Raw genomic sequence first — 20,420 nt, 5'->3', positions numbered from 1 at the left:
TTTCCGGATGATAACTCAAGAACGCTTAGGCCTATGATCATGAAACTTCATAGGTACATTGATCATGACTCGCAGATGCCCCCTATTGATGTTCAGGTCACTAGTTTTAAATTATATTGAAATGTATGACCTTGTTAAAACTCTAGAGGTCACATATATTTTCTGATCATCATGAAACTTGGTCTGAAGATTTGTCCCAATGATATCTTGGATGAGTTTGAAAATGTTTTTTTTTCTTAAAAAACATGGCCACCGGGGGGGGGGGGGGCAAAGAAGAGGCGGTATATTGATTTGCTCATGTCGGTCCATTCGTATGTATGTCCATATGTCCGTCCACCAGATGGTTTCGGGATGATAACTCAAGAGCGCTTAGGCCTAGGATCATGAAACTTCATAGGTACATTGATCATGACTCGCAGATGACCCCTATTGATTTTCAGGTCACTAGGTCAAAGGTCAAGGTCAGGGTGACCTGAAATAGTAAAATGGTTTCTGGATGATAACTCAAGAACGCTTATGCCTAGGCTCATGAAACTTCATAGGTACATTGATCATGACTTGCAGATGACCCTTATTGATTTTGAGGTCACTAGGTCAAAGGTCAAGGTAACGGTGACCCGAAATAGTAAAAGGGTTTCCGGATGATAACTCAAGAACACTTATGCCTAGGATCATGAAACTTCATAGGTACATTTATCACGACTCGCAGATGACCCCTATTGATTTTCAGGTCACTAGGTCAAAGGTCAAGGTCAGGGTGACCCGAAATAGTAAAATGGTTTCGGGATGATAACTCAAGAAAGCTTAGGCCTAGGATCATGAAACTTCATAGGTACATTGATAATGACTCGCAGATAAGCCCTATTGATTATCAGGTCACTAGGTCAAAGGTCACGGTGACCCGAAATAGTAAAATGGTTTCCGGATGATAACTCAAGAACGCTAAGGCCTAGGATCATGAAACTTCATAGGTACATTGATCATGACTTGCAGATGACCCTAAATGATTTTGAGGTCACTAGGTCAAAGGTCAAGGTCACAGTGACCCGAAATAGTAAAATGGTTTCCGGATGATAACTCAAGAACGCTTATGCCTAGGATCATGAAACTTCACAGGTACATTTATCACGACTCGCAGATGACCTCTATTGATTTTCAGGTCACTAGGTCAAAGGTCAAGGTCACGGTGACCCGAAATAGTAAAAGGGTTTCCGGATGATAACTCAAGAACGCTTATGCCTAGGATCATGAAACTTCATAGGTACATTGATCATGACTCGCAGATGACCCCTATTGATTTTCAGGTCACTAGGTCAAAGGTCACGGTGATCCGAAATAGTAAAATGGTTTCCGGATGATAACTCAAGAACACTTATGCCTAGGATCATGAAACTTCACAGGTACAATTTGATCATGACTCGTAGATGACCCCTATTGACTTTCAGGTCACTAGGTCAAAGGTCAAGGTCACAGTGACCCGAAACAGTAAAATGGTTTCCGGAAGATAACTCAAAAACGCTTATGCTTAAGGATCATGAAACTTCATAGATATATTGATCATGACTGGCAGATGACCCCTGTTGATTTTCAGGTCACTAGGTCAAAGGTCAAGGTCATTTGAAAAAAAAGTTATGAGCTATTGAGCAATTATTATAAGAGCAATTCAAATGGTTCTGACAGTTGCTAAATAATAAGAAAGCACAAAATCTAAATGCATGATACGAGTTGTGCACGGTAGTAAGAAATTTGGTAATTAAAGACTAAACAAAAATTGTGTTTATATAGGCACAAAATAGTAAATACCAAAGGTATGAATATTTGATTATGCAATTGAATGAAAGTGTATATGTTTGAATACAGTTCATACATATAAAAGGTGGATGTGAACTAGAACTAGTTAAAGATAATTTATTCAGCAAAATATAATGAAAGGAAAGGCAGATAACACTTTGACATAAGTAATGACATATAAAATGGTCATCAACAAATATAAAATCTAAAAACAACAATAGCGGAAAACTGTACAATACATACTTGCTATGACTCTACATATTGTTTAGAACAGAACACATGGTAACAGTTAAACTATCCTAGAAGTGAATTCAATTCATTCAAACTGATCTCAATTGCATTCTGTTTAACTTTTCTTATTATAAGTGCAATGCAAATGGTTCTGACAGTTGATAAATAAAAACTGTCCCAAAACGCACTCTGCAGTTCTTTTTACATTGCATAAGAATTTTATCACAATATATTAGATCAAAACAAATCTCCACAAGTAAATCATGTATCTAAATATGAGTCATTTTGTAGATTTAGATCAAGATTACAACAATACACTGATTATATACAATTTAAATGAAAAATAATCGTCAACGAAATGCAGTTGATTCCTTGCAACATTACACTAAATAATAGATCTATGCTGTCAAGAACTTCATTACGAACGTACTTTTTAAACATATTCACAGATATGACATTACTTGGCAAAACAGTTAATCATCCATGTGAATTATGTAATGTTATGTAACAGTGAATATAAGTTTGGTCAGGCCAAGAATTATTGTTGACAGTACTTGTTCCAAAATGTCTGCACTGAAACTGGTTAAACAAAACTATTTTACTTTAAACACTAGGATTTTGTTCCTAGCCCATTGTCCCACAATGATGGATGCTGTGCTCCTATTAAAGTATACTGTCAATGGATAAGCTAGTCCATCCCTCTTGGAAGCAAGAGTTGCCAGCTTCTTCTTGCCTTCACCATCCAGCTGAATGATAGTCTTGGATGACCCTCCACAGACCAGAACCTGTCCCAGATCAGTAACATAGATACCATTTGGTTCTTGCAGGTCTGGGTTGGTGAAGGTGTGGAGAACTGTGCCATCTGTGGCCAGGGTGAGGACCTTGTGATGGGAACGGTTGGTGACAAATATCTTGTCACCTGAAGGACACACTGCACACTTACAAACTGTAAAAGAGAGTCATATCATTGAAGTGACTTCTTTATAGAATTATTATGCTAATAAAGATATTCTTACACAAACCTCATTATGTACAATAACATTCTCTCAGTTAGTTAATGTACTCCTTGACATAGTCAGAGCATGCAGACGTAATTATTTTTGTGGCATTATTATCCGCCGCCATAGGCGGAGGGATATTGTTTTGGCGTTGTCTATCCGTCCGTCTTTTTATCCCCCGCCATAGACAGAGGGATATTGTTTTTGCGTTGTCTGTCCGTCTTTTCGTCCGTCTTTCCGTCCGTCCGGAGCCATATCTTGGAAGTGCTTTGGCAGATTTCATTCAAACTTGTTATGAGTGGCATTATACACCATCTGTTAATAACGGAGTTATGAGCCTTTGTATCTTGAAAAAATGCTTTTTGTGGCCAGAAGCATATTGGCGGGGGATATCAATTCAACGAATTTGCTTGTTTAAATTAGACTCTTAAAACGATGATAAAGTTCCATACAGGGAAGAAAAGTCATGAAAATACTTAGGCAAAGGAAGAGCTTTATTGTTAAGGAGTTTTCATTTACAAATGAAACAATTATTAGGTATGTTATTTGCAAGCATAATTGTCTGAAATGGACAAATGTAAAAACAATTAACCTCTGTGTAAATATGTATACCAATAATATAATTTTAATATTTCTATCATATTTATGATAATTTCAAATGTTATTGGAATATATATACCAAATTTTACCTGTGTTACGGTCTGATGTATCTTCATACACTTTATTCAACAGGGCTCCTTTCATTGAATACTTGTAAAGTGCAGTGCTTGTGGTGTGATACATGTTTGTGCCATCATAAGCAATCCCATAACAGTAATGTTGAAACTGCAACTTCCTGCCCTTAACCAGCTGCCCACCATTCACAGAGAAAAACTGGACCGCACCATGAGTCGCATCCTGAGGCACAGTGACAGCTACTTCACTTGGTGTGATTTTACACATGTCAACTGAATAATCAGTTAAATCACAATGTCCCACCACCTGGTATTGATGATTGAGTAGCTTAACTCGTTTGTTATGATTATCTGCAACAAGGATCTCATCATCAGAGAGAACACAGATGGCCCTGATAGTGCAGATTCTATATGAATCACCTGGTATGCTCACATCATACTTTGACTTTCCTTGTATAGTGAATACCTGGTCTGGATCACCTAACACTAATATTTCCTTGGTACTAAGTACAATCTTACCAAGACCTGACAATTTAGACAAGTACTGTTGAACATCACTGTTAGCCAGGAATCTCAGTGAACTTTCTACCTGAACAGAGTTCTCCTTCAGATAAGTTTCATATTGCTTTACTTGTTCCAGACATTTCTTACTTGCAATAAATGTGAGTTCTGCTTTGCCCTTATCAATAATGTCATTCATTGCGCCACTGAGTTGTTTTAGCTCATTTTTAAGCTTGATGCAGTTGTCTAAATCAGTCTTAATAGAAGCTTTTAGACTGGTCATCTTATCATCTAGCTCTTGTATAGTGTGTTTTTCAATCTTGTCTAAAATGATATTTACTGTCTGGCGTGTGTCACGTATTTCATCTAATAGTTTGTCGTATAAAGCTTGCAAAGTCAGCATGTTGGTGTTCCCATGGTTCTCAAGTTTCTTGACTTCTTCGAGTATAGTTTGGATCTTTCTTGATAGTTGCTGCAAGTCTGGCAGAGGTCCTCTGGCTGACTCAGATATAAGTGTTACTTTAGTACACAGTCTGAAATGAAAATAACTTTTTAATATGTGTATGTGGTTTAAATGGTCATTATGCAAAAATATGTCTGAACCTTTGTTCATAATATTTGTATTGTTTTTAAAATGATTTTTTTCAGGTAATAAGATATGGACAGTAATTTTAATACCTGTTTTTATTTTGAAGAAGCAAAAAATGAATACTAGTCATCATTGTACTTTTATTTTCATGTTTTTCACACACAAAAATAACTTAAAAATAATAGATATGAATAATTCTGAAGTAATTGGTCTTTTTATGACAGCATTTATCATTTTTGAACGCATATATATATATGTATATATCTGAGTTACCTGTGATTGAGGAAAGCACAATTAGTGCAGCACAGCTGACTGTGGTCATTGCAGTACATTTCTAGATGTTTGTCTTCATGAAGGTCACACTTCAGAAGGAAATCCTGCACTTCCTTGGACGCTGGCCACTTACTTGTGTCTCCCCTTCCATACGTCACATGTTTCCCAAATAACTGACCATGAAGAGTGACACATTCTGCACAATAAAATTTCTGACAGGTATCGCAGTACAACTCCGCCCACTGGCCAATTTTGTGCTCAAGACACGGCGAACAACAAAAGTCTATAATAGAATCAGAGCATGTTTCCATTGTTGATTGAGAAAATGTAGCCATCTTGATCACTTAAGTGCAAATATTCAGTTGAAATCTGTAATCTTTTAATAATACCGTTGCAACTGGTGGCTTAAATCAACTGATATGATATTTTAATATTTTGGACTCCACTGTTTACTGATAAACATTTAAGCTATCGGTACTTGACTTCATGTTACAGTACTTGTTATTAAATCATATGAGGTGCATGTTCATACACCATCAAAGCAGCTTTTAGGCCACTACAAATTGATTTGTTGGTCGTCGGATTTCCCGCACCTATTTTTTCAAAATTGAAAAAAAAAAAAAAAAATTACAGCTCGCACTCATTTTTGTGTCCTTCTGTAACCATAGTGCATGTGGGTTTTTTTAATGTGTGAAAAAAAAAAGCAATCTCACAGAAACGATTTTGACGCTGAATACGAATGCCAAATAAAGTGTTTCGTAACCTTTTTAATCGATAACTGCAGACGCTAAAAAAATTGATTGAGCCGACCAGAAAAAATGGCTTCCTGCCTGAGCAGCACATGTTTCGCTGTTGTGACCGTTTAGAAAAATTGCAGTGAAAAGTTGCTGCAGCCAACCCTTATAAATATAAACACATCTGCTTTGTTCTGTGACTTATTTGAATGTGTTTGCTCACGTTCAAACATGCAACTATCATCAGATACCGTTGAAGCATGTTCAATTTGAAACAACATAGGAAAACATGACGTAAGATTTTTTATGCATTTTCACCATTAAATGGGCATATGGACAGTATTTCCCTATATGTAGGCACATGTTTCCTTTAACACACTTTTAAGTGAACAAACAATAAACATAAAATCAATTAAGGCTGGTTCTAAAAGTTTCACAGGGACAATGTTTATTAGTATTAAAATACATGTTTGACGGAACATGTATTTCAGAAACATCAAAAAAGTTATTTGTAATGTTTAAATTTATTTCAGAAAAATACAATACTGTACTAGCCATCGATATGCCCCTTTTAAAATAAGGTAGCGACAATGGATTATATGCATGGCCTTTGTCCGACTGTCTGTCATAATTTTGATGATTATCCCTCTTCAAGTGCTATTGCAACATGGTATACCTTTTCACAGCTTGCAACATGGTATACCTTTTCGAAGCTTTCACTATTTAAAGTCAATATACATCGACCTCATATCGTTTAACGTCAATTTGCTTTAGCATCATTCTGACATGCAATCATATCGGAAGCTTTAACGGCTGCAAATTCATATTACAGCGCAGAATCTTAATGGAAGAGTTATTCAATATAAAAATATATACATTATTAGTTTTGCACATGTCGGTTGGTCGGTCCATCAGTCTGTCGGTCGGTTGGTCGGTTGGTCGGTCCGTCCACCAGATGGTTTCCGGATGATAACTCAAGAACGCTTTGGCCTAGGATCATGAAACTTCATAGGTACATTGATCATGACTTGCAGGTGACCCCTATTGATTTTCAGGTCACTTGGTCAAAGGTCAAGGTATCAGTGACTCAAAATAGTAAAATGGTTTCCGGATGATAACTCAAGATTGCTTAGGCCTAGGATCATGAAACTTCATAGGTGCATTGATCATGACTGGCAGATGACCCTTTTTGATTTTCAGGTCATTAGGTCAAAGGTCAAGGTCACAGTGACTCGAAATAGTAAAATGGTTTCCGGATGATAACTCAAGAATGCTTACACCTAGGATTATGAGACTTCATAGGTACATTGATCATGACTGGCAGATGACCCCTATTGATTTTCAGGTCACTAGGTCAAAGGTCAAGGTCACAGTGACTCAAAACAGTAAAATGGTTTCCATATGATAACTCAAGAAAGCTTATGCCGAGGATCATGAAACCTCATAGGTACATTGATCATGACTGGCAGATGACCCCTATTGATTTTCAGGTCAATAGGTCAAAGGTCAAGGTCACAGTGACTCGAAACAGTAAAATGGTTTCCTGATGATTACTCAAGAATAATGAGGCCTAGGATCATGGAACTTCATAGGTACATTGATCATGACTGGCAGATGACCCCTATTGATTTTCAGGTCACTAGGTCAAAGGTCAAGGTCACAGTGACAAAAAACGTATTCATACAATGGCTGCCACTACAACTGACAGCCCATATGGGGGGCATGCATGTTTTACAAACAGCCCTTGTACTAATTGCAATAGAAGTTGTTTATTAAAACTTACAAGTAATGTTATTCCAGATATGAAAACACTAGCTTTAGACTTGTGTTCTACATTTTAAAGTTTAAGTGCTGAAACCTAATTTTAGTGCATTTTTATGTGAAATGTATGTAACTCATAACTATTATCCCCACACTTTTTGAAAAGGGTGGGGACATTGTGGTTATCTCCGCCTTCTGTCTGTTGGTCTGACCGTCCGTCCTGGCCACTATATCCTCCTACACTATAAACACTAGAACCTTGAAACTTACACACATGGTAGCTATGAGCATATGAGCAACCCTGCACTATTTGGAATTTTGATCAGACCCCTGGGTCAAAAGTAATGGGGGTTGGGGTGGGGCCGGGTCAGAGGTTTTCACTCATTTTTAAGCCCCCTGTAGGGTGGCATATAGCAGTTGAACTGTCCGTCAGTTCGTATGTCCACGCGTCCGTTCCTCCGAAAACTTTAACATTGGCCATAACTTTTTAAATATTGAAGATAGCAGCTTGATATTTGGCATGCATGTGTATCTCATGGAGCTGCACATTTTGAGTGGTAAAATTTCAAGGTGAACATCATCCTTCCAGGTCTAGGGATCGAAAAAACAAAGCCAAGGGACGTAATAAGCTTTAAATTGACATAATTATCTGACCTGCAAAATTATATAAAAAAAAATGTAATAAATCAAAGTTGAGCAGTAGGCGGCATTGTGTTTCTGACAAACAAATCGTGGTAAAAGGTCAAGGTCATCCTTCAAGGTCTAAGGTCAAAAATACAAATCAAAGGGGCGTAATAAGCTTTAAAGGGAGATAATTATTCAATATTGAACATAGCAACTTGATATTTGGCATGCATGTGCATCTCATGGAGCCACACATTGAGTGGTGAATCTACAGTCACGGTAGTGGATTTTAATTATTTGCTACTAAAAATAGAGTGGCTTTTAATTATTTGCTACTAAAAATAGAGATTTGTTAGAGACAATTATTTTCAAGGAAAGTAATTTATATAATTATAAATCTCATATTATATATTTCCTTACCAAGAATTTTACTTCTTTTCACGGTTACTGTACAAATTTTTTATTTTGACTATTTTTAACTCAAATGAATGATTTGTCAAAGTTTATTTTAATGATATAATTATCATTTCTTTACTGTACTAATTTGTGAATGGTAGGGTTCATTACATACCTATGTCTATAGATACATGATGAACTCTGGCTATTATCTCTTTGATAAACCACAGGCCTTGGTTTTCAGTGATGTCTGACTTGGTCATTTTGACTGTCTACAGACCCCTCCCCCCTGATTAGATTGGACAAAATCCTAGGGTAGTAATAAGCTTTAAAGGGAGATGATTTCTATACCTGCCAAATGATAAATAGAAATGTTATCTCAGAGTGGGGCAGTAGGGGGCATTGTGTTTCTGACGAACACATCTCTTGTTTTATGTTATTTTACATTAACTTCTTCATATTTACACCGATTGACTTCTAATTGATACTGAACATCTCTTATGACAATACGGTCAATCTCAAGTATGCATGGCCCCATTACCAACCCTGGGGCGCCCTTCTCACATAGGCCACACCCACCTTAAATTGCCTTTTACTATAACTTCTTCATTTCTACACCGATTCACTTCTAATTGATACTGAACTTCTCTTATGACAATTCGGTCAATCTCAACTATGCATGGCCCCATTACCAACCCTGGAGCACCCCGTCCACATAGGCCACTCCCACCCAAAATTGCCTTTTACTATAACTTCTTCATTTCTACACCGACACCGATTCACTTCTAATTGATACTGAACGTCTCTTATGACAATACGGTCAATCTCAACTATGCATGGCCCCATTACCAACCCTGGGGCGCCACGCCCCTATAGACCACACCCACAAAAAATTGCCTTTTACTATAATTTCTTAATTTCTACACCGAGTCACTTCAAATTGATACTGACTTTATCTTATGACAATACGGTTAATCTCAACTATGCATGGCCCCATTACCAACCCTGGGGCGCCCTTCTCACATAGGCCACACCCACCCAAAATAGCCTTTTACTATAACTTCTTCATATTTACACCGATTCACTTCTAATTGATACTGAACGTCTCTTATGACAATACGGTCAATCTCAAGTATGCATGGCCCCATTTCCAACCCTGGGGTGCCCCGCCAACATAGGCCACTCCCACCCAAAATTGCCTTTTACTATAATTTCTTCATTTCTACACCAATTCACTTCTAATTGATACTGAACATCTCTTATGACAATATGGTCAATCTCAACTATGCATGGCCCCATTACCGACCCTGGGGCGCCCTGCCCACATAGGCCACACCCCCCCCAAAATTGCCTTTTACTATAACTTCTTCATTTCTACACCGATTCACTTCTAATTGACACTGAACTTCTGTTATGACAATACGGTCAATCTCAACTATGCATGGCCCCATCATACCAACCCTGGGGCGCCCCTGGGTCAAACATGCGGCATGGGGAAACGTGTCGGCCACTGCCGCGCCATTTCTAGTTATTGCTTGTTTGTACATACTGATTCTTTTCTTTGTATCAGAATTTATTTGAATGTAAACAATAGCTGTTTAAACCTGTATCTCTTGTTAATGCAATATGTTTCTATCGAAATGGGATTTTTGTTATTCTTTCGCTCTTCGCTCCCTCGAGGATTTTCCTGTTTTCAAAGAAAAAAATTTCACTCGCCTCTTCAACTTTTTTTTTTTCTTTAATCCGTTGACCAACAAATCAATTTGGAGTGGCCTTGGCTTCAGTTACTGAGATACCATGTTGAATATTATTTTGGTATCCAAGACATTTTCTGTTATACTTAAAGATACATACAACCAAAAATTACACTGTGTAAGCGTTTTTAAAATGTGTTGACACTGTGAGATATACATCCATAACATGACATATTGACACAATATTTTTGTATACTGAAAACTTCTACTTTAAACCTTTTTAGGAAAGGTTACTGCACATAACACACCTAATATTATAATAACTCTCACAGTTACTCCATTTAAGTGAAACAATAGTGAAAACATATTTTGGCGAATTTATAAATTTAAAGTATTTGAACATTTTTGTTTTAATTAGGCTTCTTGGAAAATTACATTCAATGAAACCCATTAGACACATTATTAACTCTATTGGTAGAATAACCGGTAATTTAACTGAAAGATCCATATACATATAACCACATACATAGAACTAAATGATGGAAACATATATCTCAGTCTAATTGAAATTTAAAAGATGTGCAGACACTATATTAAGTGTAAACATAAGAATTGAACTAAAGCTTGAATGTGGGTGCGAGTGGGGGATGAATAACATTAATTTTGCTGTAACTACTTTTTTACGTATACAGTCAAAACTGACCTAACAGTCACTTGAGATTAACAATCAACTTGAGACAACTTTCAGTCTGGATCCCCCCCCCCCCACGAGAATCACTCTATATTACACTTGAGAATATCGGTCCATTGTCCATAACAGCCAACGGCCAGTATATTTCACTCCGAAAGTCATGTTTGAACTGAAAAAGATGGTCACGCGTCAGTCGTTTCGTGTCACGAAAATTAAGAACACAAACGAAACATGTGCACGTAACAATAATAACGTGTATTAGTAGCAATTATTGGCTGCATTCATAGCGACAAAGCATAAGCGCTCGACAAAGTCAATAGACTTCATCGCCGATAAGGTATTACAATCAGCAATAAGCTGGCGAGTGTTGTTATAAATCACGTTGTTGTTAGGAGAAGGGGATAAAAGGATTAGTGAAGGATAAGTGATCATCAATTCAGGTAAAATATACATTCAATTGCAACTTTTTTAACCAACTTTACATTTTTTCCACAAGATTTTGGCGTCTTTTTGTTTGAATGAGAACGATACAGTTACACCGTACTTTCGGTTTATGACAGCAAATCCGCTTTTATACTTGTTCGGATGTGACGTCAATGACACGTGACAATCTTTATTTTAAAAAACATCCCAATGAATGTAATGCAAACTGTCAGATTTACTGAATGAACGAGATGCATGAGCAAACAACAATTCTATCGTTGATAAAGTCATAGATTTAGTTGTAAAATAGTTATGAAATGAAAATCAATTTTTAAAAAAAGACATTATTCTGTATTATTTAATAGAAACTGGCATCGGTTTGTTCTTGAGAAATGCAGTTCAGGTTTTTAAAAGTATTTGAAGCCAATCAAGAACTGTTCATAAAAAGCTTTTGGAATGATCATGAACTTGCATAATGAAAAATGCATATGATGAACACTGTATGAATTGATGAAGACAAATCATAAAACCATGGACAAGTGATCAATTTGTTACATTTGATGAGGGTCTTTTCTAGCCTATTAATTATTTGTCGTACATCCAAATGAATGTCCCTGTGGACATATAAGAACAGAACAGAACAAAACAGTTTATTTTTACTTACGCATGTGAAGCTCATCATTGTTGACATGAATATAAAATAACAACATGCGTTGTAGTACACACAGAACACACATTATTTTAAAGAACAGTTAATCTAAATAAACAGGGAATAAACATATTTTGTGAACATATTTCGTGAGAATGTCACATGGATGAGGTTAATACATGGTCATTACACAATGTTTTACGTATATAGTTTTACAATTGTAGCAATAATTACATAATTCTGACCTTATTTTCTTTGTAAGAAAATGTAGTATTATTTAACACTACATATATATGACATTTTCTCTTATTTTAAAGCATTTTTAACTAAACATGGCTATCTTTCTTTACACAGTGTTGTTTGAACTATTGAGTAGTTTACAATAACATTTGAACCATTTAAACAGTACTGGCGGATTGTTCTCCCTTAATTGTGGATTGAACATAATCCTCAAATATGAGTTGAGTCTACCTTCACCTGCCGACTTCCCAGACGCTTCATATGTTCTGATAATTATTCATAGATTGGAAATAAATCATCTACTGTTCTATAGGCTACAAAAAAGAAATCTTTGAAAAAAGACTCTGAAATATCCTGATTATGATGATTTTTCTTATGTGAAACATCGATGAAACAAGTTTACAACCTTAATTAATAGTGTATGTTGGTTAATATATTTGATAGATGCTCCTCCTCCTCTCCCCCAATACCAGCATTTAGTGTGGTTAATGTTACATCCATATGTGCCGTGCTCTGGGAAAACGGGGTTTAATGCATGTGCCTATAGTGTAGTTCTTGATTAGATTGTGCATTCCGCACAGGCTAATCAGGGATGACACTTTTGGCCTTATATGTATTGTTTAAATAAAGTCTCTTCTTAGCAAAAATGCAGTTTAGGCAGAAAGTGTTGCACATGCATTAAACCTCCTTTTTACAGAGCCCGGCACATATATACTAATATACATGTCTAGTCTTTGCGCCCCTGGATTGCCTAGTGATAATTGATCATCACTATCAGCAGTATATGAGTCCGTAAGTCTTTCCGTCCGTCTGGCCGGCACCTTTGTGTCTGGAGCCATATCTTGGAAGTGCTTTGTCGGATTTCATTGAAACTTGGTATGAGTATATATATGGATAAGAGGATGATGCACTCCAAATGGCATTGTACACCATCTGTTAATAACGGAATTATGGCCCTTTGTATCTTGAAAAAATGCTCACTTTTGTGTCCGGAGCCATATCTTGAAAGTGCTTTGGCGGATTTCATTGAAACTTGGTATGAGTATATATATGGATAGGAGGATGATGTACGCAAAATGGCATTGTACAACATCTGTTAATAACGGAGTTATGGCCCTTTGTATCTTGAAAAAATGCTTTTTTGAGTGTCAAATACAACACTTTTGTGTCCAGAAGCATATTGGCGGGGGATATCAATTCAATGAATTTGCTTGTTTTCTCAATTTTGCTGTCACAAATCAACTATTAAAACAGTCAGACAACCTTTTTTGTAAAAATAATGTTTTTACCAAATTTTCCGAATTGAAATGAGGGAACGTTTGTCGTCTTCTGAATGTTAAAGGTAGTGTGACTAATACATTTTGTAAAATTTCAGGAGAAGCAAAAAAACTATTTTATTATAATTATAAAGATTTTTCAGTGTCCCAATTTTTATGCTCCCCCCCAAAAAAAAATTGGGGGGAGCATATAGTCGCCGCTTCGTCTGTCCGTCCGTCCGTGTGTCTGTCCGTTGACAATTTTTGTCCGGGCTATTTCTCAGCAACTAATGACCGGAATTCAATGAAACTTTATGGGAAGCTTCACTACCAAGAGGAGATGTGCATATTATCAGCGCCTTGTGTTCGGATGATTTTTCACAGAGTTATGGCCCTTTAAAATTTTCCATTAACTGTACATATTGTGCAATTCTTGTCCGGGCTATTTCTCAGCAACTAATGACCGGAATTCAATGAAACTTTATGGGAAGCTTTACTACCAAGAGGAGATGTGCATATTATCAGCGGGTTCTAGTAGGATGATTTATCACAGAGTTATGGCCCTTTGAAATTTTCTATAAAAAAAATATTGTCCCCCCAACTACTGTGCCCTAAAGACGTTTCCTTTTAGCTGAATATATAGTGCAATATTGTGACAAAAAAAAACTTTGGGGAGCATCACCCGTCTCCGACAGTTTCTTGTTGTATTAGTATTAAAATAAAAATTAAAAACAAAACAAAACTCCAAATTGAGATGTTTTTGTTTTGTTTTCAAAACAATAAATTTACAGTGGCATGCTGACATGCAACAACTTACCATTTACCCAAAGAGCAGTTGAATAACACCAATTTAGTAAATGTATAGAACAGAGTATAATTTCAAGTTTATATGTAACCAATCAATGTAAAATGTTTTATTTTTGCCTTTAATCACACTGATTTTGCTAAATAAAATGTATACTTAACTTTGTCATTGTTGTCAACGTCGCAGTCTTCAATCTTCTTCGAACACTGTGACAAAAACTTCTCATTGAAGAGCAAAGTGGGTATATTTCAACCTTGTCTTATGTCGGAAGCAATAAATCTTAAGACCAATTTAGATAACTTGTACCTGTAACAACACCCACAATAATCGCAATTATCACCATTACATGCCATTTTGCAGCAGTCAGGACGCTCCATTGATTTCAGCAGTATAGCATACTTCACGGAAATCTATTGCATAACGACTGCTGTAAAGTGGCTAGTAAAAATAGTGTCTTCATGTCAATTTAAGGAAATATTAGGCAGAAAATATGCAGATTTCCTATATAAAAATCGCCATTTGTGGACATATGTAGCCAGAATTTTAAATTTGTTGCCATTGGCCAAAATTGTGATAGACAGTTGGAACCCTGATTAACTGCATGCTATGTCTTACTCTTTAATTGCTTGACACTTATATTTTTGTGAAAAAAGGCTTCAAAAAGCAGATCATAATATGTCAGAGAACGGCTGGATTATATTATAAAAGACAGAATTTTTTTTTAAACTACTCTAGTACATGTATTTATTTGACAGTAATGGGATCTTCTTTAACAATTTAAGATCAACATTTCATATAGAATAATTTATATAATATTGTTCTATGATTTATTTGGATGCATATTTTCATAAAATGTACTTTATTTGGATGCTTATTTTCATAAAATAGACTATAAAAATGTACTTTTTAACCAGGTTTTCCGAAGGAAAAAACTGGTTATTAGATTGGCGAATGCGGGCGGGCTGGCTGGCTGGCGGGCTGGCTGGCGGGCGGGCGGAACAAGCTTGTCCGGGCCATAACTATGTCGTTCATTGTCAGATTTTAAAATCATTTGGCACATTTGTTCACCATCATTGGACGGTGTGTCGGGCGAAATAATTACGTCCATATCTCCAAGGTCAAGGTCACACTTTGAGTTCAAAGGTCAAAAATGGCCATAAATGAGCTTGTCCTGGCCATAACTATGTCATTCATTGTGAGATTTTAAATTCATTTGGCACATTTGTTCACCATCATGGGACGGTGTGTAGCACGAAAGAATCACATCAATATCTCCAATGTCAAGGTCGCCACGACTAAAAATAGATTTTTTTAAAAAAATTACAAAAGGGGTTAATTTTGTTTGTTCATTTCAAAAGTTCAGTTTGAGTTTTCTCCCTTTATCAGATTTTTTTTCCCAATGAAAACCTGGTTTAAATTGTGACAATTTTGTCCCTTGTTTATGCATGTTTTCAGAAAAAGACTTTATTTGGATGCTTATTTTCATAAAATAGACAATATAGAAATTAGAATCAGCATTACAAATAGAAGGTTTGGAGCTGATTACAATTCAAACAGATAGAAACATATCTAAATATCTTATATGTTTGAATCAAATACAAAAAAAAGACATTTTTATATCCCCCACCACTATAGTGGGGGACATATTGTTTTTGCCCTGTCTGTTGGTTTGTTGGTTGGTTGGTTGGTTTGTGTGTTTATTTGTGCAAACTTCAACATTTGCAATAACTTTTACAATATTGAAGATAGCAACTTCATATTTGACATGCATGTGTATCTCATAGAGCTGCACATTTTGAGTGGTGAAAGGTCAAAGTCATCCTTCAAGGTCAAAGGTCAAATATATGGGTCAAAATCGCTAATTTAATGTACACTTTTGCAATATTGAAGATAGCAACTTGATATTTGGTATGCATGTTTATCTCATGGAGCTGCATATTGTGAGTGGTGAAAGGTCAAGATCAAGGTCATCCTTCAAGGTCAAAAGTCAAATATATGGGGACATAGTGTTTCACAAACACATCGCTTGTTTCCGAATTCAACTCACTCTTGTATGGCCTTGGGTGCCAGAAGGGGAAATGAAGAATATTTCAATTTTGTCTGTGTAAGATGTTTGTCCTTTATGTAAAATCCTCTTTAACAAGGTCGCCTTGGTGCAGTCGAAATGGTGTCCACCTAGCGACTGGGAGGTCATGGGTTTGATCCTCCCTGTGGGTGTTCTTTAGATCTTTAACCCAGGTAACAGACTCGAGAACATTTCAATAAACCTTACATAAATAAATAGGTTGAAATTCTCCTTTCAGTCCACAAAGCCTCAGAGCGAAGCAAAAGATCCTGAATTGAAGACAGCTGAGCTGACCATGATTTTTGGACATCACTTACGCCAGGGAAAATCCACCAAGGTAAAATATGTTTAAAAAAATACTTGGTAAGTGCTGAACACTATTTAACCATTTACCCCTTATTAACCCACTTTGATGGGTTTAAAGTCCCTTAGAAAATCTAATTAAATTTTAAATCATCTTTACTAGAATCAAGATTTAGAGACTGTGAGTTACTCGCAGACTGTTGTGGTTTTATGCTGATTGCAAAAGCCATTTTCACTTTGCTTCTGATGGGAAAAGTACTACATATATCAATTGGGCCATAAAACAGTGGAACATTTTTAGTAATGAGTCATATCGATAGATTTTAAATTTTAAGCATGAATTTATGATATTGTGCTTAACAAATCTGCAGCTCGTTAGGTCGCCATGGTGTAAAGGATATGGCGTATGCCTAGCAACCAGGAGGTCAAGGGTTTGATCCCCACTGAGGGAGCGCTCTTTAGATCTCCCCATAAGTAATAAGCCTGAGGCTTTTGATGCAATCGAGCTAAAATAAATAGGTTTAAAGTAAAGCTGCAGCTGAACATGTTAATTCTGAAAAGTATATGTTGTAAGATAAACTTAAGACTTTTATGTAACATGGACCTGAATGTTGAGTCTTGGCAAAGCTAGTTGTTCAGGTACAGATAATATGGGTATCAGTGTAAAATACACAGACATGTTCTTAACCCTTTCCCCAATAAGAAGCCAAGTGAAAATGGCTTTTGCAACCAGCATAAAACCAGAACAGCCTGCGAGTAACTCGCAGTCTTTTCAGATTGTATGCTGTTTGCTGCTCATCAGTAAAAAAGGATTGGAAATAAAGCCTTTAAAACTTTAATCTAGTAAGAAAGGTATTTAATTAGATGTAACTTTCTAAGGGACTACAAAACCGTCAAAATACGTATCTTAGTGGTAAAGGGTTAATACAAATGAGTTAGACGTATTGTGAGAGAAAAATGGCATGGCTACGGTTGAATCGGGAATCCTGAGTTAGTGGTAAGAACCATGGTCTTTATCCATGGTTAATCAAAAACCGATCATTCATATCACCATTTTGAACAAAGAATGCAGTCTGTGCAGAGCAGAGTTTTGACAGATACATTAAAGATGTTGAAATGGCATCCGAAATAAAGTCAATGTATATGGGGTTGACGCCGTAAGACTGTAACACATTTAACCCTTAACCACGTATTTTGACGCATTTGTAGTCACTTAGAAAGTTAACTTTGATTAAAGACCTTTCTAACTAGATTCAAGTTTTAAAGGCTTCATTTCATACCTTTAGATACTGATGAGCAGCAAACAGCATACAACCTGAACAGGCTGCGAGTTACTTGCAGGCTGTTCCTGTTTTATGCTGTTTGCACATAGCCATTGTTACTTTGCATTCTTATGGGGGAAAGGGTTAAAGGATGTGGTGAATTTAAAGTGTTCCAACCTATACTTCTGTTCATGCATCTAGGTGGAAATGTAAAGGATGGGAGCCAAGTCAGATTAGTATTTTAATCATTATAGTTAACATGCACATTAAAAGTGATGAAATTTAAGATACAGTCATGGTGGCTACTCAGGTGAGAGATTCGGGACATAGTGGAACTCTTGTGATGTTACAGCTATTCTTTGGCATCAATTAACTACAGTAGCCCAATTAGCATAACCATAAAGTTATTATTATCACCATTTGTTATTAATGTAGGTGTAATCTGTTTTATGAGTTGTGTCTTTTTCCCATCGTTAAATACCACTACTTTCACATGCATTATTAATTATCAAGTATGATGTAATTATACTGTCAAATTATTTTCGTTTATATCTTTCCAAAGTTGACAACGGCATATGCAAGAATGCCAAGGATCCCAAAAGCATCTTAATGGCTGCATTTGTTTTGCAACTCATAGCATGTTTGTTTGCATTTAGTCCTGCCTGAGGATGCTATTATTGCAAAACATCTATTACTGAATAGCTCTTGTCCATTAGCAGGGTGAATTTAATATACACATGAAATTTGCTGAAATGGTAGGCTAGTAATAAAATTGAGGCAAATTATAGGGGTGTTAGCTAAGGCCAAAAAATAAATAGGTCAGTTTCCGGTCGCCCGACCCTGTCTCCCAAATCGGCGCCGACCCTCAACTTTTTATTGGGGTCACCAAAAAAATGTACATTTTAGTTCATATAAGATGTTATATCAAGCAAACAAAGCATATATATACATGTATTTCTTATTATAAGCTATAGTAGCCTTCCATTCTAGTACCCGAAAAAAAAAAAATCCGTATCTTCTGACCTTGTTTTTTTTCCCTAGGAGACCAGAAATGGACCTATTTCTTTTTTGGCCTAAGGCTCGAATGTTTTGTAATGCAGTAATTATTGGAATGAAGAGCATCTATGAAATCATGGCCAATTTTTAAGGGATATATACTTAAATACTCAATGCTTTTGAAGCATGATACCGTTGTCAGTGAGCGTTTAACAGACCGACCAAAATTATAGTTGGAATATTTGGCTTTATTTTCTCAAGAGAGTCCATGTTTCCTGTTGTTTAAAGATATAGTTATTTGTAATTATTTCCTGGCAAATAAGACAAAACAGTAAGTGTTAAATATTTTATTTGTATTGAATATGTTTTGTATATTTGCTCAGTATTGATTTAGCCATAACCGTATGTATATATTTCTCATAATGATATGGTGTCCTAGCAATATTTTTCCTTCTTTATAAAGCAACGGAAGGGACAAAACTACAAATTCCCAATTGCTGTCAAATTGTTTAGTGAATTCCCTTATGCAACTGTATGGCTTGAACCTAAGTAACAACAATATGGATAATTTGACAACACTTAGTTATCAATTTTAAAGTATTTGTGAGTAAGAAATCAACTACAACAATTTCCCAATCTGAAGACTTCATGATGACAATATTCTCAATTTCAGGGTTTTTCGCACTAATTTCTCCCAATTGGGCTGTTACAGGTATTTTTTTCCCAATTAGGCAAAAACATGCCTATTACAGCCTTGCCTTCTGCATGGCTAGGTTTTGATCCTCGCTGTGGGAGCATTCTCTAGATGGTCACAAAAGATATTGATTACTGCTTCTTCCCAAGAAACAGACTCGAGAGTGTCTTGACAAGCCAGAGGCTTTAAATGTAATTAAGCTAAAAAAGGTTACAATTAAACAAACATAATGTTTATTTAAGCCAAAACCAGGACCTGCATTTACCAAACAATTCTAAGACTTAAGTCTAAGAATAAAGATTATTCTTTTAACTGTCAAACTGGTATTTTCTAAAAATAATATTTTAAGTCTAATTTGACATAATACATCTCAAATTACAGCATTCTTTACATAGAACAATGCCATATTGGCATGCACACTATTAATATGCTGCATCTATTCAAACTCTGGAATAAGGTGTCTTGGTTTGAAGTCTATTCTTTACACATAAGTCTAAGAAGTGTAAGATGAATAATAAGGGCCCTAATGACCACTCTATGATGTATATGGAAAAAGTAGATTTACACAGGTTTTTTGTCACTCGTAAGCGGATATATTTTGCCTCAATAGGCTTTTTCAAAACAAACTTTGAAAAAGCCGATTATATGGAAGGGTATTTAGGTAAAAATTACATCCTTCGTTATGACTGTGTCATGATTCTTGATGGTACTTTTATTTTATATGTAGATACCTTTTCATGCTTGATGACACTTACATCTTGCCTGATGAC

At 36.1% G+C, this 20,420-nt stretch overlaps 2 protein-coding genes across 7 annotated transcripts in view; one reads left to right on the top strand and one right to left on the bottom strand.

Annotated features, from left to right (window-relative positions):
• Window positions 1-20,420, top strand: part of LOC127854439 (mitogen-activated protein kinase kinase kinase 20-like) — a 219,546-nt gene that overhangs the window by 181,456 nt on the left and 17,670 nt on the right. For 5 of the 6 annotated variants that reach the window (XM_052389479.1, XM_052389478.1, XM_052389477.1 and 2 more), the window contains exon 17: window positions 16,634-16,732. The exons of the other annotated variant lie outside the window; for it this stretch is intronic. In XM_052389479.1, coding sequence (XP_052245439.1) covers window positions 16,634-16,732 — 99 coding nt within the window. The remainder of the gene's footprint in view (window positions 1-16,633; window positions 16,733-20,420) is intronic. 6 annotated transcript variants of the gene reach the window in all.
• LOC127854441 (uncharacterized) lies at window positions 1,895-5,457 on the bottom strand. The gene is made up of 3 exons (XM_052389484.1): window positions 5,058-5,457; window positions 3,710-4,728; window positions 1,895-2,968 (listed from the first exon to the last, which is right to left on the bottom strand). The coding sequence occupies exons 1-3, from the start codon at window positions 5,390-5,392 to the stop codon at window positions 2,616-2,618; spliced, it is 1,707 nt and encodes a 568-aa protein (XP_052245444.1). The 5' UTR covers window positions 5,393-5,457; the 3' UTR covers window positions 1,895-2,615.

Source organism: Dreissena polymorpha, chromosome 13, assembly GCF_020536995.1.
Source record: "Dreissena polymorpha isolate Duluth1 chromosome 13, UMN_Dpol_1.0, whole genome shotgun sequence".
Lineage (NCBI taxonomy): Eukaryota > Metazoa > Mollusca > Bivalvia > Myida > Dreissenidae > Dreissena > Dreissena polymorpha.
Note: the sequence above shows the minus strand (reverse complement) of the source record. Positions and strands in the feature narration are given on the sequence as shown.